This window comes from Mytilus californianus, unplaced genomic scaffold (assembly GCF_021869535.1).
Source record: "Mytilus californianus isolate M0D057914Y unplaced genomic scaffold, xbMytCali1.0.p SCAF_5, whole genome shotgun sequence".
Lineage (NCBI taxonomy): Eukaryota > Metazoa > Mollusca > Bivalvia > Mytilida > Mytilidae > Mytilus > Mytilus californianus.
Genome location: NW_026262701.1, coordinates 20,537,646 through 20,561,008, shown reverse-complemented (window position 1 = coordinate 20,561,008; position 23,363 = coordinate 20,537,646). Strand labels below are relative to the sequence as shown.

General features: G+C 33.0%; 1 protein-coding gene across 2 annotated transcripts in view; it reads left to right on the top strand.

The window, feature by feature from the left end:
• LOC127702610 (uncharacterized) overlaps nucleotides 1-23,363 on the top strand; it is a 214,008-nt gene that overhangs the window by 29,282 nt on the left and 161,363 nt on the right. The window contains exons 3-5 of one of the 2 annotated variants that reach the window (XM_052206891.1): nucleotides 8,326-8,643; nucleotides 10,386-10,504; nucleotides 13,123-13,306. In XM_052206891.1, coding sequence (XP_052062851.1) covers nucleotides 8,326-8,643; nucleotides 10,386-10,504; nucleotides 13,123-13,306 — 621 coding nt within the window. The remainder of the gene's footprint in view (nucleotides 1-8,325; nucleotides 8,644-10,385; nucleotides 10,505-13,122; nucleotides 13,307-23,363) is intronic. The other variant, XM_052206890.1, reaches the window with a different exon arrangement.

Genomic DNA, 23,363 nt, shown 5'->3' with positions numbered 1-23,363 from the left:
TGTTAAACATGGAGACATTGGTTTATTATCAAATAAGTGTTTAAACATACACGGCAGTCTAGTGTGAATTCAACAGTATAGCACTGATAACTACTAACTATTAGATCTCGTGTAGATTTATGATAGATTAGATTACGAGAATAAAGACAATAAGTCTTTTCATTATATATATGAATAATTAACCAGAGGTGCTGATCTACTTGGTCAGTTTCTTTAGTCTGCAAAAAGACTAGCTACAACGTAGACCTATATGCACGTGTAGTTAATAAATTAAATTAAAAAAAACTGTTATGAAACAGACACACATCTATCTATGATACTAGATACGAAATAAATAGCTAAAGGTCGGCCTCTGATGAGGGTTTACCTGGGAATACTCCCGAAAGAACCCGAAACATTGCATATTAAATTCTAAAGAATTAAGCAATAAAAAGTACGTAGTGTCAGGTCAGAAATATTGATACCATACCATGAATAAGTGGGTTTATGGTCTTTTTATAAAACAAAATCAACGTCCATAAGACGGCAGTTGAACAGCAATTTGGAGACAGCAGTCAACATCAAGACCTTTGTATCCTACACAAGACAAAACATCCGTTGAACGAATGCCGATCGTTCCGAGCCAAATCAATTGAGGAACGCAAGGAACTGCTAAAACAAAACAATGTTTGCTACAAGTGCTGTGAGTTTACCACACAATACACTCTATTAACAGGCTCCGACAGAGTAGCTACTTCCGGAAAAAGTGGAAGAGACTTCGTCATGAAATTCGTACATGATAAAGAACAGCAACACGACGGGTGCCACATGTGGAGCAGGATCTGCTTACCCTTCCTGAGCACCTGAGATCACCCCCAGTTTTTGGTGGGGTTCGTGTTGCTGTTGTACCCCTATTTGTGACATTTTTACCTGTTGTGTCTGTTTGTTTTGTTCACACATCGTTGTCAATATAATGGAATTTGATGTGACTGTCATACAAGTGAGAGGTTTAGCTAGCTTTAAAATCAGGTTTAATCCACCATTTTCTACATAAGGAAATGCCTGTACCAAGTCCGGATTATGACAGTTGTTATCCATTCGTTTGGTGTGTTTGAGCTTTTGATTTTGCTATTTGATTAGGGACTTTCCTTTTTGAATTTTCCTCGGAGTTCAGTATTTTTGTGATTTTACTTTTTTCGATCTACCTACATTATTAAAAGTGATAATATTCCCAATAATCGGGACGAAATTCCGACACCTAGAGACGCTTTGCATTATCCATACTTAAAAGACATTAGTGAAAAAATTCCACCGTCTGATGAACAGTGCAAAATTCTACTGCTATTGGAAGAGACCTTATAGAAGCACACCACGTCCTTGAACAACGCCTAGGACCACCGTGAACTTCATTTGCCGAAAATTAAAAACTTGGTTGGGTCATAATTGGAAATACATACATCGATAAGCAAACCGTTGCAATTGAAGTCAACACGAAGATAACTAACATCTTGTTTAACGAACCAGTGATCCTACCTGGACATAATCATATAGTAACGTCTTTTGTCAGACACTACTACGACAAAATCAAACATCGAGGTCGCCACTTCACAGTTAGAGCAACTAGATTCGCAGGACGGAACGTTCAGTCAAAACGTTTGATTTATTCTGATACTCACAAACATGTGACATTCCACAAACCCAGAACAAGATCAAATACGAACTCTCGTATGACCTACCAGAGGACCATCTTCGATCGTCATCGCCGTTCATCAACGTTGGAGAAAATAGTTCCTACCGTTGCAACAACAAAAATGGAAAATTCCAAAGGATCACTGCGCTATCGTCTGATGCATCCTTCTTCTGAAGAACGAGAAACTGTGTCGTACCCAGTTTTCAATGGGATTAATTGTGAATTTATTAAAGAAATTCTATGAGTCGTTGAGAACCGACATTTCTCACATGCACGACCAATAACTAGTGGACATGATTCCTGTACATATTCAAATTATATTGGGATTTATGTATTTTATTTTCATATGCGATTTATTTATGGAATAGTGATATCAGATTGATATCAGACGGGGAGTGTGTTGCCTTAGATCCGTTAATTTATCTATATACTTTGTGTAATTATATTCACGATAAGTTTATAGTTTTCGAAGTTAAATCTGGACATCACCGTACAACATTTGATTGTTGTCGTAGCCTCGCATCCGTCTTTTGCAAATCAACCTTGCCATGTCACATCACTAGACAAAGGACTGTCGCAGGATTCATTCTGGATCGCAATTTGTGGCTAACCACAGCGTGAATAACATTTGAAATATCATATGTGATGCCTTCAAACTGCATGTGATATATTTTAACCGTTTAATCATGTCTTAGTATAAAGGAGTAGGCCCAGTAAGACCCCTTTTTGGCCCCAAAATATAGCAGTTTTACAAAATTGTTAAAATGTAAATTTTTAGCTATTTATTGGAAAGAAGACTACTTCTGTTACATAAATATGGGCTGTTTTTGACAATACTATGCACATGTATCGGATACTAGCATCATTAAGTCATGCTAAATTACTGAAATCTTCGAAATTTTAGCATTTTGGTTAATTTTTAGACGGTTTCCGTCTGAAATGGAAGTGGCCGCATTTGTGTTCATTCTTAATATCTAAATGTAAGTTGTATTTGATGATAATACATAACATATATAAAGGTTGAGAATGAACATGGATGCGGCCACTTTCATTTTTGACAAAAACAATCTGAAAAGTGACATATTATGGCATATTTGATAGATTTTTCATATTTAAGCTTGAATTTGAGCGTCTTTAATGACTAAATCACTTCAAATCTTTCACATACACTAATTGAATCGACTGAAGTAGACACTTATGTGTTTAAAAAGTGTCCAAAATCTTTCATCAGATGAACCTGAAATGTGAGGCCAAAATCGGCCCTTACCGGACCTACTCCTTTAACTAACTATTTTTATATTGGGAGTACTTCATTGCTATATTCTGGACTACGCCGTATCGGAGCATTAACTTGCTACATTCAAGACTACGCCGTTACTCCATACAGGATGATTTATTAACTCTGATAATTATTTGACACATTGTAAAATTGTACTTTATTTTGTATTTTCAGTTATTTACTACTTTTGGATTGGTTCTAGAATAAAAGTCAGCACCTGATTCTTTATCTCTTTTTAAACCCAATCACCTGGTTTAAACTGACTGGTCGAGCCAGCACAAAACTAATTACTTACTTACCTATTTACTTACTAGCAAACCCACGTGATTAAATCCGTCCTTATTTTTTTTTTCTCAAATTATAACTGAAAATTGACTTCTTGAAAAAACAAAACGTTTATTTAACTATTTCCCTTGATACAAAATAAAACAAAGGCACCGTTAACATGGTTAATCAAAAGTTATTATTATTCTTTCATCAAGCTACCATTTACTAATCAATTAGTGAAGATCATTAAGACAATTGTTTATTAGATAAGGTTGATTCAACATGATGATTTTGAATTTGTACTAAGTCGTGTGTCACGTGCTGAGTGGCACGCGCTGATTGAAAAGTCATTAAACCTCAAAATCATAATATCTATTGATACCAAACTTTATGTTATGCTTATATTTTCTTATATCCATGTTGTGTGTGGTCCTAAAACACCGTTTTAGTGGCCTTCGTGAAAAAAAATTTGTTCTTCGTGCACCAAGAAGTCTTTTGCGGTATTTCTACACACTGATCATACTAATCATAGGAGCTAATTCATTAAATATTTTTATGCGACCGCAAAAAAATTTTGGGGTCGTTTATTGCTTTAACGTCGTCGTCGGCGTCGTCGTCAGCGTCGTCGGTGGTGGCGTCGTCGGCGTCGTCGGTGGCGGCGTCGTCGTCGTCGTCCGAAGATATTTGGTTTCTAGACAAAAACTTTAGTTTAAGTGTATGGATCGCTATGAAAATTAAGCAAAAGGATTAAAACCACAAAAGGAAGGTTGGGATTGTCTTTTTGGGGGATGATGGTCCCAACCGTTTAGGAATTAGGGGCCATAAAGGTGCCCAAAACAAGCATTTTCTAGTTTCAGGACAATAACTTGTGTATACGTATTTTGATTGCTCTGAAATTGTACCACAAGGTTCAATACCGCAAGTAGAAAGTTGGGATTCATTTTGGGGGTAATTGCCCAAACCGTTCAGGAATTAGGGGCTAAAAAGGGTCTAAAACAAGCATTTTTACTAGTTTTCAGACAATAACTTGTGTTTAAGTGTATTGATGTCTCTTAAATTGTATCACATTTTACAAAAAGAAAATTTCTTCAAATGGCAGGGGGGGGGGGGGGGGGGGGGGGGGTAAATTTTTTTCATTTTTTTCCTCAAGATTTCAAATATTTTCAATTTGCCAAAGAAAAATCGGGGGTCACAATTTATTTTGCTAATTCTTTGTAAATAGTCTGAAAACAGATTTACTAAGTATTGCGCAACAGCACAGTGTATTGCACAAAAACAGGAAATCTTCAATTGAATATAAATTCAAATCATATAACCAATTTCAAATTCTTTGACTACATTTATTCTGTGTCAGAAACCTGTAATGTGTCAAATATTTAACTGCAATCCAATTGAAATTCAGACCTGTATAAAGCTTGAATATTGTGTCCATTTTTGCCCCAACTGATCAGGGTTGGACCTCTGCGGTCGTATCCAGCTGCACTCGGCGAAGCAGTTTATTTAAGTATTATGGGGCTTATTTCGTCTGGCCCTCATGCTTTTGATGTATTGAGCCCATGTTCTATTTTTTCTCGCTCCTACTTAAGTTATTTCTATGTCTTTCAATTTTGGATATGATGGTTTCTTTAGTGGTACATTTTCAGTGGATGACTTCTTAGTAGATACAATTATACTAAATTGTTCATTCAATGCTTCTGCTCTGTCGTGGTCTTTTTCTGCTGGTAGACCTGCCTTAGTCTTTAGTGGTTGTAAACTTTTAAAGTGCTTTCTTATCTCACCTGGCCAAACGGGCCAAGTGAGCTTTTCTCATCACTTGGCGTCCGTCGTCCGTCATATGCAGCTATACAAGTCGCTACAGATCGGCTGGTAAATGGTCGATAAGTTCTTAAATTTCGATAAAAATTTTGTCAAATAAATTAACCAAAAAGAAATAATTAAATTGTCCAAAATCATTTGCATTGTATTTCGGCTTAATCTTTTTTGACCAAATGACAAATTTTAGACAAAAAATTAAAAAAAATCTATGTTCTTTACAATTGATATATACAAAGAACTTTCTTTATAAATCCTTGATATATAATTTATAAAAATAACTATGTTAAAACATTAAGAAGCTGAAAATATGAACACGTCTAGTATTTAATTTTTGTTCATTATTATTGTTCTGATATTTTATTGTAAGTGGATAGTAAGTAGACTCATTATAGGATTGATTGCTCTTAAATGACGACTTGTTTTACCCTCTTTTGTATTTTGGGTAAAAATTATAGAAGAAAGTGAGAAACTGTAAACAGAAAATGGTCAACAAATCAAGATCAACAAAAAAGATATTTTTTTATGAATCTATTCAAGTCTCGGGGAGGGTGGGGGGCACTTCAATACTTAATTTATAGGGGTGCTGCTGGGGTTCTGTTACCCCATCCTTTCAATATAATTTAATAATTTAGATTTTTATAATGTATACATTTTCATATGTTGCGTAGGTAAAAATGTAACCCTTTCCCCATATTGGTTGTGTTTCGTGTGGCGTGTTGGAAAAGTGGAATACCAAAGTGTCAAAAGAAGGAAAATTTATGGATAAAAACACAGCCGGGAACACCAAGAAAGTTAACAGTCGAACTTTATTAACCTTATCATATATTTCTGATAGTTTTCCCCACCTATTCACATATTTTTAAACTGGAAAATGTGACCTATTCCAGCGGCACGTCCTATCACTTTGTATATAGGAAGTGCCCCCTCCCCCGAGATTCAAGTCAACAATGTTGGAGTTCCCATTGTTGAAGATGTAAACAGACCTAGATGAGCGACACATGCTCTTTATAGGCTCTAGTATTTTTTAGCCGTTATGTATTTCCAAAACTGTTTGCTATTTTCCTTGATATCTCCTAACCTATTTTCAACATACTTGTTCAGTGATTTCGTTATTTCAGTCTATTATTGATTTCCGCGGTTCTCGCCATTTTATTCTCAAATTCTTTCCATATAAATATTTCTTTCCGCTTCCGTTTCCGTCCTGTATTCCGTTTCCGCCGTTTAGCAACACCCTCTCAAAAGGTGGTTAAATTATTGTACTTGGATGCTATTATTTATTGATTAATGTCAAGGTATTAATTTTAAAACAATTTTAGAGCAACATAATCATAAATGCTTATATAAAATGCTTGAAAACAAAAGGATACGCACGAGGAAGGAATGTATCAGGTTACTGGCTTAACAACAAATATCCCTTTTTTGCTGATCTGTTTGTATACATTGCGTCAATGGTTTCTTCAACATAACATAGCAAATCTGAACCAAACTCTACAGAAATATTGAGAAGAGATTAAAAAAAATTTGTTAACGATCGACCAAAACACCTTGTTGCTACAGGCAATTCTTATTGTGATTCGTTAGTTTTTAAATTTTGCCTTGAATTAAAAACTTTATCAAAATTGACTGCTGTTTAAATGTCAAACACGTTCAGCCAACAACTAAATGGTGTAATACTTCTTTTTTCCAGAACCTCTCAAATGTACAGTAAATGATAGAAATTATATGTACATGACTTAATATCACAATGGGTCTGGCGTAGAATATGGTTTCATTTGCAAAGGCGCTGAAAGAAATTCTCTGTTTTTTTTTTCCAAATTATTTTCTAAAGTATTTTTAGCTAAACTGGTCCGTCATCAGTCATGGTCGGTCGTTCGTCGTCCGTCGTCGTCCGTTAACTTTTAAAAAAATCTTCTCCTCTGAAACTACTGGACCAAATTTAACCAAACTTGGCCATACTCATCATTGGGGTATGTAGTATAAATTATTTGTAAGATGACCCCGCCAGTCAACCAAGATGGCCGACATGGCTAAAAATAAAACATATGTGGTAAAATGCAAGTGTTGTCTACTGTTTTGAAAACCGTTATAAATAGAGAAAATCTTACAGGGGCAGAAATGTTCAGACGGTTGAGCTCTACCAATTGTCCATATACGTCAAAACTGCCAGGCGACTTCTTACAGGAGTTATTGTCCTTAAATGACAAGTTTTACCATATTTTTTTTATTTTTGCCTATAATCTTGAAAACTATAATAGATAGAGAGAAACTTTAAATAGCAAAAATGATCAGCAAGACAAGTTCTACAAGTCTCATGGTCGAAATCGTCAGTCGACTTCTTATTAGAGTTATTGCCCTTTGATGACGATTTTTATCATTTTTTTTGTTTTGTTTTTGTCTTATATCTTAAAACTTATAATAGATAGATAGAAACTTAAAGAAGCAAAAATGATCAGCGACACAAGAACTACAATTACTACAAAATAGAGGAAATCGTCCGACGTCTCCTTATTGAATTTATTGCCCTTTAATGACGATTTTTACCAATTTTTTTGCGTTTTGTCTTATATGATGAAAATTATAATAGATGAGTAGACACTTTTAAAAAATGACAAAAATGATCAGCAAGGCAAGATCTACTAACAAGTCAACTTTTGCCGATATACTTTCTTTATAGGAGTGATTGCCCTTAAATGAGGATTTTATTTAACCTCTTTGGTGTTTTGAGCAAAAACTAAAGAAGAAAGAGAGAAACTAAACAGACTAAATTATTAGAAATACAATATCAACAAAAAAGAGATTTTTGTCATGAATTCTATTCTCCTCTACAATGTTGAAGAGTGTCCTATGTTGAATAGGCACATAGACCAAGGTTAGCGACACAGGCTCTTTAGAGCCTCTAGTTTTTAACCCAGATAGTCAAAGGAGTTGTCTTCACGGTAGGTTACTTTTACTTAAGCTATACATTATTTAGAAAATACTATACGGGTATAAAATAATGGAACGATGAATCGATGGACTGCAGCGGAGGTGCAAAGAATATGTACAAACATCAATAGGTTGATGAAGTATGAATAACAAATGTATTTAGTTTTATGATTTTTCCATAAATTCAATGTCCATATACTGTAACATTAATCATACTATTAGTCTTATTGTACCTTCTGAAAAGACATTTGCATCTTTTATATTGTCTTGTAATTAAATGTTATTCAATATTATTCATCATACAGTTTGAAATGTATTAAAATGTATGATAATATATAATAAAAATGATTTATTTATTATTTTTTTTCAGCAGTCTATTGGATTTTGAAAACTAAGCCAGTTATATTTAGCGAAGACGTTGAACTATTTTGCAATTATAACAAGACAACCAATCATAGCTGTGACGAATGTACAAAAAGATGGCATTTATATCTGGCGTCTGATTTCAAACTGTTATCGTTTAATGGGTTTCCATCTGAAAGTTCAAAATACAACACTACAGAGAGCCCTGGTGGGTTTGGCTTGGTAATTAAAAACTTCAGCGAGCAAGACTTAAAAGGTTCATATAGATGTTCTTATGGATTTGAAAATGATAGAAAATACCTCGACATTGGAAATGATTATGAATGTAAGCACAAAATTTAAAAATTGTTTGTGATTATGACATCTACTTTATTTCATTGTATAACGGTAACAAGATGCAGAGATGAGGGATAGGGGGTTGGGCAACCAAATCACAAGTCAAAAAAAAAAGAAAAGATGAATAAAAGTAAAAACACTAACCCGAAAACTAAAGAATGAGAAATAACAACCCGACTAAAACTAAGTCCTGAAGATAAAGTATTTCGAACAGGTGGGTACTGCTGGAATTTTGTAAAAATAAAAATAGAAAGCAAAATGTGAAGTAATCACCTTTTCCGTATCAAAGTATAAAAATAAGGAAATGGGGTAAAAAGGAAGCTTGCAAATGATATTAATGAAGTGAAATTTAGGTCATTAACCACCGATGTGGATTTTATAAAGCAGACCTAGCTGTATCTGTGGTATACCTTATTTTAATATCAATGGGTTGATAAACATAATTTACGAAATTCAGGCCATGTGTTGTTCGTTGATCATCTGTTTTATTTTCATCGGACTCTGGTTTTGAACTGTTAAATATGTTTAGTATGTCGTGTTATTATTTTTAATATGTTTTATTTAGATCATTCAGAAATCTTAATATTTGAACGCTTAAGTGTTTACTATAAATGAGTCCCCATTCACACTTGGAAATTTATATCGATTTAAACTAGATCGGTTCACTCTAGATAGATTTAAGCCCAATGTGAACGCTTTGAATCGATCTTGAATCGGTCTAAACTTAAACACCAAAAACGAAAGTAAACAGAACTAACTTTAGATGTGAACGAAGAGATCAATCTAAACTAGTACGATTGATTCGAAAATAATTTGTGCGCATGTATGGTGGCAAAATTACACGTGCAATTTATTACAATATGGATGACCAACATAAAAGAGCCGAAAATGAACAAAAACTATACGAATGGCAGTATCAACATTTGAACTTGAAACAATAACATCATCCACTATTTATTTTGCAGGCGTGTGTATCAACACATTAATCTGATTAAATATTTCTATTAATACACATTTCACGAGTAATTAGGTCCGATCGATTGCATTTTTACTCGTAGTGTGAAAGCAGTGGTTCAGATTAGACCGATAGAGGTGGTTAGAATTAAATATAATGTGAACGATAACGATAACTAGTTTTATTTAGATTCAAAATTAGATGGATAAAAAATGCTAGTGTGAACGGGGTCTAAATACATGATTTATCAGGGACGAAAAGTGGAGATTAGGAGTCTTTTTCGAACGTATCTGCTTGTAATAAGGATAACAAATGAAAAATTTACCTGATAAAAACGCATTTTGAAATAAAGATAAAATAATATGCATAGTAAAATAATAAACAAACTTTAACATGATTTTCATTAAATTATTTTGAAATTACACACCTGTAGTGCTATAAAAATACCTCGAATTTTGTATAAGGCATGAATCGGCTCGGGGTTTTCTATAAAGTTGGTATAAAATTTAAAAAATGTGGTATGCTAATGAATTTGAATGAGACGGCTCGCACCATAGACCAAATGACGGAGATGTAAGCAACTATAGATCAAAGTATGACCTTCAACAATGAGCAAAACCATACCGTAAGGTAAACTAAAAAAGACAAAATCATAGTTAAATGTAAAATATTTCTAACGAGAAAACCGGAATGGGGTGTGTTTCATAAAAGTAAGACATAATAGCATTATTTTTTCTAATTGTACATTTTTTTTATATTTTGTATTCAACTTCTAGACTATCCCATGAATAATACACTAGACAGTCGATATTCTATCAACGATCACAAAACTTTGACTATTCGAGTTGATTTTAAAGAAGTTCATCCATATCCAAACTGCACTATTTCTTTTCACGTAAGTGTTCTTAAAATGAAGTAATTTGAGATGAGACTTTTTTCGCATTCCTGATTCAAGTTATTCAGCATTGGATCCGTCGACCTCATTTAATAAAACGAGAGAGTTGTCTAGATTTATAATATTGTTTAATAGTTTTCGTTTAAAGCTTTATAATCTTTGTTTAATAGTTTTCGTTTAAAAACATTTTAATATTAATTACATTAAAAAATTAGAAACCTATAAATAATTACTTAAGTTCTTCTATTTTATTCGAAATATTATCAACTTAAAAAAATAGGAGAATATCAATTGGTGATATTTCTTTTCTCCATTTTCGATCAAATGTAAGTTAATTAAACTTCTTCAACGAACCAATTCTCCATGATGCAGTATACAGAGAAATTGGAGTCTCGATGAATCAAACGACGAGTGTTACAATGTCTGCACTTTTATGCAGTATCAGACTGTGTTTCAATATTTGGAATCAATAAAAGGAGATGTGGGATATACGTCATTGAGACAGCAACTCAACAACAGAAAAACCAAAAGACATGTATAGGGTAGCATACAGTCTTCAACTTTAGAAGTTGTATCATTACTTTTAAATGTAGATTCATAACAAATTCGTGTTTATACTGGTCAAATTAACCATAGACATTAACTAATTTACATGTAGCTTGCGAGTTTTATTTCCATATAACCATGTATGAGGTTTTTGCAGAGAATTACACTTAGATTTGCTTGGCAAACTTAACTAGAGGCTCTAAAGAGACCGTGTTGCTCACCTAGGTCTGTGTGCATCTTCAACTATGGATACTCTACAACATTGTAGACTAGAATATCTTTCATGACAAAAATCTCTTATTTTGTTGAACTTGTATTGCTGATCATTTTTCTGTTTACAGTTTCTCTCCATCTTCTACAGTTTTTGTCCAAAACACAAAAAGAATAAAAATTCGCATTTAAGGACAATAACTCCTTTAAGAAGACAACTGACAATATCATTTATGCTGACTTATTTGAAGATCTTGTCTGGCTAATCATTTTTTGCTTATTAAAGTTTCTATTTATATTTTCTTTTTTTTCCATAAAATAAGCAAAAGCGCAAAAAATTGCCTATAAGGTCATTAACTCCTATAAAGAGTTGACCAACGATTTCAGCAATATCGATTTATTTGTTGATATTGTCTTGTGGATCATTTTTGCTATTTAAATTTTCTCTCCTCTATTATAGTTTTAAAATAATAGGAGATAACACACAAAATGGGTAAAAATCAGCATTTAAAGGCAATACTCCCAATAAGGAGTTGACTGACGATTCTGGCATTATTTGATTTTATATCTGTGGATCTTGTCTTACTGACCCTTTTTCGTTAGAAAGTTTCTACCTATCTATTATAGTTTTCAAGATAATAGGCAATCGTGCAAAAAAAATGATCAAACTGTCATAAAGGGCAATAGTTTAAATACCGAGTCGACTGATGATTTAGGCCATGTTGACCTATTTGTAGATCTTGTCTTGCTGATTATTTTTGTTGTATGATGTTTCTGTCTATCTATAATAAATATCAAGATATAGGCAAACATTTAAAAAAATGCAAAAGATTGTCATTTAAGGACAATAACTACTAGAAGAAGTCGTCTGACAGTTTTGATATTAATAGACTGTAGGTATGTAGTTCTCATCATATTAAACATGTATGCCTCTGTTTGATTTTCTCTATTTACAGTGGTTTTCGAGATAATAGACAAAACTTGTGTTTTACCCCTATGTTCTATTTTTAGCCATATCGGCCATGTTAGTTGGCAGGCAGGGTCATCAGACATATTTTTAAACTAAATACCCCAATGTTGATTGTGGCAAAAGTTCGTCAAATTTGTCCATGTAGTTTTTTTTTGTGAAATTCATCGGACGACGGGCGATTACAACGACGACGTCAGACGACGGACAACAAGTGATGAAAAAATTTTCATCGAATCTTTTCATACATTTTTATAGAAAAAGATCGTGCATTTAGTTACCTACGGAATGAATAGCATCCAACTAAAACTATTACAATAAAAGCATACAGGGAAACATGATTTATGTATTCGATACAATTGATTTTCAACTAGCTTTCAGTAACTGCGAATACTCTTATATCGGTGTTTTGTGTCTATTACTGTTATGTTATTTATAAGCCAATTGCAACTGATTTTAACAGTTTGTTTTTATATTGTGCTGTTACACCACTGTTACGGGTTAGGAGAGGGTAGAGCGCTCACAAACATGCTTTGACCCTGCCAATTTCCCAATTCAGGGACCTGAAGTTCAGTGGGTGTCGTTGGTTCATATCTATCATATTTGTTTTTCGTAAATTGTTTTGTTATAAACGAGGCCGTTAGTATTCGCGTTAGAACTATTTCACATTTTTCATGTCGGGTCCTTTAAATTTTATAGCCGACTATACTGTATGGATTTTTCTCATTGTTGAAGGCCGTACGGTGACATATAATCGCTTATCTCAACTTCATTTGAACTCTGGTGGATAGTTGTCTCGCATGCAATCATACCACATCTCCTTATTTTTATACACATAGTATCGCTTTTTCATGTACGTTCTAACCTTAAATATTTTACCAATATTTTTATTCAGAGTAAAGATATAACTTCAGATGTGATAGCAGAGTCTGAAGTTATCCAGCTGTTTTACAGAGTTACGTTTACTTTGAGTTCAAACATTGAAGATTATGGATTTTGTAAAGGCGACTTACACATGATTTGTTTGATAGGGTCCAAGCAGATTGATCCAATAAAGACAACCTTCGATGAATGTTTGGGTATGTATAGCTATAGGTTATCCACAAGGAAAAGCAATATTTTGACGATTTACCAGAAGAGAAGTATCAGATACGATATGGTTCATTCACAGTTCTCTAACGTTTGAAAAATCTAATTCACGTTTACCAATCAAGTGTCAAACGATAGATGGGCTTCGTGTTTTTAAAGCAATTAAAATTGTTGTTATTGGGAAGGTATTACTTAACCTGTATATGATGAATAACACAAATTTTATGCCCCACCTACGATAGTAGAGGGGCATTATGTTTTTTCGGTCTGTGCGTCAGTTCGTTCGTCCGTCCGTTCGTCCGTCCGTCCGTCTGTATCGCTTCAGGTTAAAGTTTTTGGTCAAGGTAGTTTTTGATGAAGTTGAAGTCCATTCAACTTGCAACTTAGTACACAAAGTCATGTTCTCTATGATATGATTTTTCTAATTTTAATGCCAAATTAGAGTTTTGACCCCAATGTCACGGTCCACTGAACATAGAAAATGATAGTGCGAGTCGGGCATCCGTGTACTATGGACACATTCTTCTTATATAATGTTTTAATGATATGTTTAATTCAATCCTTTTTTAGCTCACCTGGCCCTAAGGGCCATCCAAGTGAGCTTTTCTCATCACTTGGCGTCCGTCGTCCGTTGTAGCCCGTCGTCTTCTGTTAACTTTTACAAAAATCTTCTCCTCTGAAGCTACTAGGCAAAATTTAAACAAACTTGACCACTATCATCATTGGGGTATCTAGTTTAAAAAATGTGTCCGATGACCCCAAGATGGCCGACATGGCTAAAGTAGAACAAAGAGGGAAAATGCAAGTTTTGTCTATTATTTTGAAAACCGTTATAAATAGAGAAAATCTGACATGAGCAGAAATGTTGAAGATGTTGAGCTCTACCAATTACCCAAATACGTCAAAACTGTCAGACGACTTCTTATAGGAGTTATTGCCCTTAAATGACAAATTTTACCATTTTTTCATTTTTGCCAAATTTTGAAAACTATAATAGATAGAGCGAAACTTTAGATTGCAAAAATAATCAGCAAGACAAGTTCTACAAATAAGTCCACATGGTCAAAATCGTTAGATGACTCCTTATTAGAGTTAATGCCCTTTGATGACGATTTTTACCATTTTTTTGCGTTTTTGCCTTATATCTTACTAAAAATTATAATAGATAAATAGAAACTTAAATAAGCAAAAATGATCAACAAGACAAGATCTACAATTAAGATAAAGATGGAGAAAATCGTACGACTCCTTGTTAGATTTATCGCCCTTTAATGACGATTTTTACCATTCTTTTGCGCTTTACCTTATATGATGAAAATTATAATAGATAAACAGGCACTTTAAATCACAAAAATGATTAGGAAGGCAAGATCTACTAACAAGTCAAATTTTGCCGATAAAGTAAGTAGACTGTCACTCCTCATAGGAGTGATTGCCCTTAAATGAGGATTTTTTTTGCCCTCTTTTGTGTTTTGAGTAAAAACTCAAGAAGACAGAGAGAAACTAAACAGAATAAATGATCAGCAATACAAGATCAACAAAACAGAGATTTTTGTCATGAATTCTATTCTCGTCTACAATGTTGGAGAGTGTCCTTGTTGAAGATGCACATAGACCAAGGTGAGCAACACAGGCTCTTTAGAGCCTCTAGTTTTATTTACTTTTATATAAATATAATGCAACACTATATACATGATAAACGAAACCTTATATGGGATAAAATACAAAAGCCATTTGATACAGAGTCTCCTCTTATATTTGATGCGTTTCCCTCAGTTTTAGTTTGTAACCCGGATTTGTTTTTATCTCTATCGATTTATGAGTTTTGAACAGCGGTATACTACTGTTGCCTTTATTTATAAGAGACGATAACAGCAAAGGTACACTAAACAAATTTCTCAGTGATAAAAATACCCGATCTATTTATAAAATGCGAACCCTCATCTTTACAAAAATTGCATTGATGTCTGAAAAAAAAAATACCTATTTTTGAAAATTATCAAAAAATATGATCAATGTTAAAATCTTCTTTGACTATGTCATTTCAAAATGGGACTTTAAGTGTCAGTACAATAAAGACACGTTTTTTTCTGTCTCTCTTCTATTCAGGTTGTCAAACCTGTAGGTCTACAATCGGAGGGAATCCACGCCACATCTAATTTAAGAGAAAGCTAAGATGACAAAATGTTATAAAAAAATTAAAATACTGCATGGTCTTAAACGTGGACTTAAACGCTTTATTGTTAATTCTGTCGTACTTCTTTTTAGATAGTCTTATTATATCTATATACACCAGTATCTCATTTCAACCTTCCACTGAGTACTGAACTCCGTATCCAACTAATATCCCTCATTGCCGCAGCATTGGTTGTATATTTTCCTCGAGAGATATTTTCCAACTTGTAATACATGGACGATGATGAACAGAGTTTATTTACCTGTAAACAAGGAAATTAATTGTTTTAGAAAGGATATACTAGGAAATTATTATATATCAAAATAACAATTTTTTGTTGTTGTTGTTGTTGCGTTAATCTTGGCAGTTTCTCAAAGGCCTTCCATAATGAATTTCAGTAATCAGTGCTGACAATAAGATTTTGAGAGTCTCTTAAGTGGTAAACTTTGATATTTTCCAATAGCATTTCCAATGTTCTGGAAGGTTGTTGGAGTTTAATTGTTGATAAGGAAAGCAATTGGCATATCGCAAACTAGAAGCCTTCCTAAAATTAAGTTCTTCAAGGTAGGGAAATATTGAATAACATGTATATATGTATACTGAACAAAAAACAAACTAACTTTTACTTTAAGACGCAGAAATGGTTTATATTTGGGTGTAATACCACTAAAACATAGTACGTAAGTTCTGGTTTCATATTCAGAAAAATCTATGGATTTGAAATTGGAGATTTGAAAATATTTAGACAAATGTATGTGCTTTCTATACAAATGTTCCCCGATTTACAAAGAATTCAATCAGTTATATTTCAGAAAATAAATGAGATAAACGCATTATTGTTTTCGATTTTCATTAATAGTTCAAGGAGCTAAAGTTGTTTGGAAAATTTTACCAACATTTATTACATAGCCCATTTACTGTTCCTTGACCTTAAAAGAGTCTGAAAAAAACCTGTTGAAGATAATTAACCATGCATTTCGTTGCAGAAATTTTTTTTCTGAGTCATAAACACATATCTTGGGTTTTTCAAAGCATCATTCTTTTAAGTTTGGTGTTCCAGCAACGAATTTTGAAACTTGAGGTGACCTGGTTACTACAGCGTGTAAACAGGAGGGAAAAGGGCGAAAAGTTGTTTGGTTTACTTCTGGGGAGGATTATTTTCTTCTATGCAATGACAATTTGTGTGCAATTTTGACTGTAGCACTGGACAGGATAAATCTTTATGCATGCCATATATTTTTAACTTGAAAAAAGGATACTTTTTGTATATTTTTTATATATACCAATTCCACAAAGACTCATAGGGAAAACAATGGTGGTATAATCCATTAAATACGTGAACACGCTTTATTTTTTCAATTTTGGGAACCGCGATTTTTCCACTTCAACTTTCAATGACAATAATTCAACTACGAACTTGTTTACATTTTCCTATAAAAAAAGAGAATGGAAACAGGGAATGCATCAAAGAGACAAAACCCGATCAAAGAGCAGAACACAGCCCTATGTTCATCTGATGTAAATGAATGAGAACGATTTGATTTGTTAGATATTAAGAATAGAAACATAGATTTCATATGTCTACCAGTCGTAGGGTACACACAAGCATCATTCCCATCAACATGCCAATTTTGGCAAGAAGACACAAACAAAGCAGTTTTGCATAAGTCCTTTTTTCTGGACCAAAACAGATAAAATAGAAACAAGGTCTTCATATAAAAAATATATTTTACATGTATTCGAAAGTAACAAATCACTGACAGACTTATTAACATTGATCTCTACAAAAAAAATACCTTCTTGGGTCACGAACAATGGAAATAAATCTTTAAAAGATGTAAACAAATATTGTTTACTTTCGAAAAACTACATAAGGTATATATTAACTATATCCTCTTGTGTGTTAAATATAAGAACTGATATAGCATTAATGAAAGACACCGAAGAGTTGTTGTTCTTTATTTTGAAGCCTACAGATGTGAGTGTAACATAATAAAAATCGTTTATAGTAGCCTGACACCCTCTTCCCTTCCCAAAACCATCTACAAGTATTTGTAATTCAGTATGATATGTATGTACACAGTCTGATTGAAACACAGATTTTGTGTCAACATTTCGCTTACAAGGCTCTGACAACTCCGTTCTTTTTCCGTTTTTTTGGTAACTATTAAGTCAACCAATGAATTGTCTGTCTTCAATTTTTTTAAAGGTGTATGTCATAACGACAAATCAAAAGCAACCGAAAAATGCCTACAAAACTGGAGGTAAAAGAAAGCAGTCAACTGATCAGATCCTTGAAAGCGAAGCGCAAACACGATTTGTACTTCAATCAGATTGTGCATGTGCATGCAGTTTAATCAAAATGATCTTAATACATAACTTGTGTTATTTATACATGTAAGTAACATCTCCCTCACTTATTTATTTTTCTTCTTTGTTATATAGGTATCTGATGAGAATTATTAACTTGAAATTTCAATAACAACACAAATATTTTTCCCCGTTTTGAGTTCACTTCGATATTATTCTGCAATGCATTTAAACGTGTTATATGTTGATAGACTAAAACAGGCCTATTGAACTCTTTTAACAACGTCTTCTTATTTGTATACTATTTTTACAAACTCAAGTTTTCACGTCACATAGTATATATTTAATGATATGTGAGAACAAATTGCATTTTTTATTACACGTGTTTCCAATAAAGCATATTAAAAAGTTTAATATGGGCTGGTACATTGGCAATCGTACCACATCTCCTTATTGTTATATCAATGTATTGTCAAAAAAAGTTTGATATTGATTCAATGCAATTTTCATGTTTTTAAAGATATATTTGCATATTACTTTATTGTAGCAAACAAGCAATATTCAGTTATTTGATATGGGTACTTAGTACATACACACCCAAATATATTCTGATACTCTTGGCATTGAAAATAACTGTTATTGCATATTTTCATACTTTAATGTGATTTGACATTTCTGTTGGAGCCTGAAAGTGCATTTCTATAGCTCAACTTTTGTGTTAACTATCCCCTTCATCTGTCGCCCGTCTAACATTTACAATATCAAATTAATGATAAACATTTCTCATCTTGAACTACTAGACCAATTGGAACCCAATTTCGCCGCAATGAACCCTTGTGGTATTTGGTTTTAAAAAGTATGTTATATGATCATGGGATCAAACCATACGGTCGTCATGGCTTAAAATTGCTTAAAATAACGATGTTTACCCATTTTGAGTTTATTGCAGAAACTATAGTAGATAAAAAGAAACTGTAACAGCAAAAATTATCAGCAAACTAGGATCTAAAAAGAAGTCTTACAATCGAAATAGTCAATTGACTCCTGAAAAGAGTTGTTGCCCTTGAATGAATATTTTTGAACATCGATGAACTACTATCGCCTTAATGTTACCCATTTTTGCGTTTTTGCCAGACACTCAAGGGGATGGAAACCATAAAAAGCATAACTGGCCAGTGAAATATACCAGGTGCAAAATAAGAAGTATACTAGTAATGGTATAGTGTGTAATAATTAATTTGTTCCGACTATAGTTCATGTTTGTTTCATACCACGAACCAAAACAAACTTCCACATGCATTCGTTGTGTACATTGTATATGCACTCTCTTCAGAGATCAGATCCTGACAGTTTACAGCCGCCCTGTCATTAGTTCCAGGATATTTTAAAGATTTACAAATTTAAAATAACATTCATACAAATGTTTTGATAATATAGCTTGGAAATACTTTTTTACTAAAAGTAAGATAAAATGTATTTCCTATGCGCTCCGTTTTACTATATGTGTTGCTATGTTATAGTTATTTAACAAGCAAATCGGTATATGTCACTTAATCTGCACGGCTCGGGTGACCCAACTTGACCCGAACGACGTAAAGGGTCATCCCGACCGTGCAGATTAAATGACATATACCGATTTGATTGGCCAACAACTGTTTTAACACTTGACGTCATCAATTTACAAGGACGTTTAGGAAATATGGGGACGATATTCAATCCACGGTTCCTGGGAAAGTTCTCTTGTAGGATGAAGAAACGGGGAAGTACAACTTTTTTAAGTATTAAAAGGTTGGTAACGTTTTCACCTAAATTGTTACCTTATTTGGAGAAATATCTTTTAATTAGGATCTTTGGTTGTTTCTGTTAAAGCTATTCACAATTTTGATATGAAGTCTGAACGGTTTAGAACTTGAATATTGTGTAGACAACTATCTTTTGTTGAAAACTTATGTTGCCTATTAGATGTCCTTATGTAGTTTTGTCTTATTGACGTATAACCTACAGCTCCTTTATTTTATACAGTTTTGGTTCCGTTTGATGTACTTTAAAGTCGGTTTATGACAAATCCTAACTGAAAGGGTTATTGTGTATAATAAAAGAGTAATTGCTTTTATTTTCCTCAAAATATGCTCGGAGGAATATTAATCGAAGAGAGTTGTGCCTAAATTTATAGTACAAAGTAAACAGAACCCCCTCCTCCTTTTATCATCTTTTTAAGACGATTGATTTTGAAGATATGTCGCGAAGTCTGATTGATCTGGAACTTATTTTGTTTTTGTTTTAGAACATACTTAAATATGAATCACATTAAATTCCCAAAATAGTCACTATAAAAAGTAATGGATATTTAAAAGTCGTAATAAATTCTATTGAGCACAAAACTAATCCAAATAAGATTTCTATAATGTTTTTGGATATTTTAGATTACATTTATTTTTTGCGAGAAATTACAAAAATAACAATTATCTAGTTTGACTTTGGAACACTGATTTAAGATTTACATCGTACACAAAATATTCATAAATATTCCAAGTTTAAGGAATGAGAAACACTTTCTATTTCATATTTTGAAACGACAAAGATTGCACAAAGTTGTTGATTGACCAAATATGTCGTAATTGCAAGTTCAATGGCGGTTTCAACGGGGAAGGCATAGTGGGCGTACGTTTTGAAAATATTTGGACGATATTCAATCCGCGGCTCCTGTGAAAGTGTTCATGTAGGGTATACAGAAAGGTGAAATACGCATTTAAAATGTAAAAGATTGGTTACTTTTAAATTACCACTTTTCTTTTATATTCATGCTTTCTCTTAAATTGTTACAATATTTGGAGAATTGTGTTTTAATGGTAGATCTTTGATTTTTCTGTCAAAATTATTCAAATCAATTAAGTTTTCTTTTAAGCTGGCAAGTAAAATAGCAATACAACATTTGCTCTGGGTGAGCTTTTGAACCGACATAAACTATTTTGACATTGACATATAGTTTAGACACCTGTCTACTGTTTACCACTATATGTTGCCCCATAGATGTGCTTATGTGGTTTTTGTCGTTTGATTACTGTCTTATTGACGTATTATCTACACCTCACAGTTTTAGTACCGTTTGATGTACTTTTAAATTGGTGTATGACAAATCATAAATGAAAGGGGTATTGAGTATAGATTAATTGTTTTTGTTTTCCTCAAGAATATGTTCAGAGGAAGATTAATTGATGGGAGATGTATTAAAATTTATAGTGCAAAGATAAACTTTTATTTTTTCAATCTTTAACCCCCAATCCCCCCATAATTTTTCATCTTTATTTTTTGGCACATACTTCAATATAAACCTCATAAGATTGATCCCTAATAGTCACTTAAAAGGAATTAATATTTAATTAGTCGTAATAAATTCTATTGAGAACAAAACTAATTCAAATCAGGTTTCAGCTATTTGAATATTTTAAGAAATTACAAAAAATGAGAAGCACTTCCTAAAATCGTCAAACTTTTTTTTTATGGAATTATACCTCTGTGCCTATGAAAAATCCTGGATCCGCCTCTTAAAATAAGAGTACATTTAAACTGTGCAGTATATTTGAGGTAGTTTTGCCTATGTCATGTGTTAAAGGTATCTATTGTATATAATTTCAAGAGGTGGGAACAATACATTTGCGCGTATTTGGGGATTAATTTTTTAAGATAGCGCGCAATATTTCATTACATTTGCGCATTTTGATTTTACAGGTAACATATGTATATATGTACTAGACAATTCAAATATGTTGAAAATATTTAATTTTGAACATTGAATGAACTGTGTTCAATATTTTCATATGGAGGTCACAAATTCCGACCAGGCATACGTTTAGTTTAATTGTGAATATTGAAGAGTGAACAATATTCTTGTTTTTCTTGATACTATTTCAAAATTAAAAACAATCACTACATCAAACTCATAGGGCTTCAAACAACAGCAGCTACAGTCGTTTCCGTTCGTTGATACACTCAAGCGTTTGGTTTTGTCAGTTTGTATAGACATCCCCTTTTTGAATTTACGTTGGAGTTGGTTATTTTTGTTATTACACATTTTTATGGAAACCCTTTTTATGTGAAATAACTTTGTATGAGCTATTTGTATTTAATGACACAGAAAATAATATCGTGCATCACATAAGACAGCACCGCAGTTGCGGAAATTTACAGCTCCGTAAGAAAACGGGGTTAGCCAAGTTTTGAGTGCTCCCTAAAAAAATTATCATAATTACTTTGTCCGTTAGTCTTTCAATCCTTTCGTCCGTTCGTTCGTCTTCCGTCGATCTATCTTCCCACCTTTCCTTCCGTCAGTTTGTTAGATACAATGCTTTTCCGATGATAGTTTTTGTTTGTTGAGGTAAAACTTAGATGGAAGATACAATAAGGGACGAAGCCTATTTATATTGGGGTCAAAGGTCAAGGTTACTTTTAGTAAAAATAGAAAAATTGAAAAAAAAATTTCCGGATGGTTACTTGGGGTTCCCTCGTTTAATTGGATTTGAAACTTATATAGATGGAAGATACAGAAGCCTTATGATTTTGGGGTCAATAAGTCAAAGGTAAATGTCCTTGTTACTAAATGAAAGAAAAAAATTGGAAAAGTTTCCGGATAGTTACTCGAGCTCACCTAGTTTGATTGAAATGAAACGTCAAGTTCACTGTTACTGAAAATAGCAAAATGATATCCGGATATTACCTTAAGTTTTCCTTGCTTGATTGTAATGTAATTTATACAGATTGAATAAAAAATTATAAAGGGAAGGAGAAAAAAAAACTTGTGATATTGGGGTCAGTAGTTCAAAGGAGAATGTCACTGGTACTAAAAAAAAGTCCAAAAAATTGGTAAATAGTTTTCAGGTGGTAGCTAGAGTTTTCCCAACTAACAGGTCAAGGTTAAGGGTCGCTGTTACTACAAATATTTTTTTTTCAAAGTTGATTACGGATTTGTCCCCCGCTATCCATGGTAACACATTTATATAGATGACAAATAAACAAAAATAGTATGCATATATAATCAAATGGGACAAAAACACGTATGGTTCTACATCCTGTTGATTCTTTTAGTTTGGCATTATACACTGTCAAGGTCATTTCGTCTTAGACTGTTTATGACGTCTATATACTAAATTCATTTGATGTTAACTGATTGAAGTCGATATATAAGGCTTCGATAGGAGGATAGAATCTTGAAATTAACCAATATTGAAGTCAAGGGGGGAGTTTGTTTTCTTCCTCAGTGTCTAGTGTTGGGGAAAAAAATGATCAAATAATATGAATGATAACAGTGTCGCCAAAATATTTGAAAACCTTCAAAATAAATGAAAGCTTGTATGGTTAATGTCGTGAGAACTTTATGCTTTAAAAAGAAATGTCAGTTTATTATTGTATACATTATATAAGGAAATAAATGTACTTCTATCAGTATGAAACAGAATACCGTTATGCCACAGATAGATTGTCGATTTACAAAAAAATATGTAGGGAATGTTAGTTTTTCGTCAAAATTTTCTATTGTATGCCTCGCATGGCTTTTATGCATTACC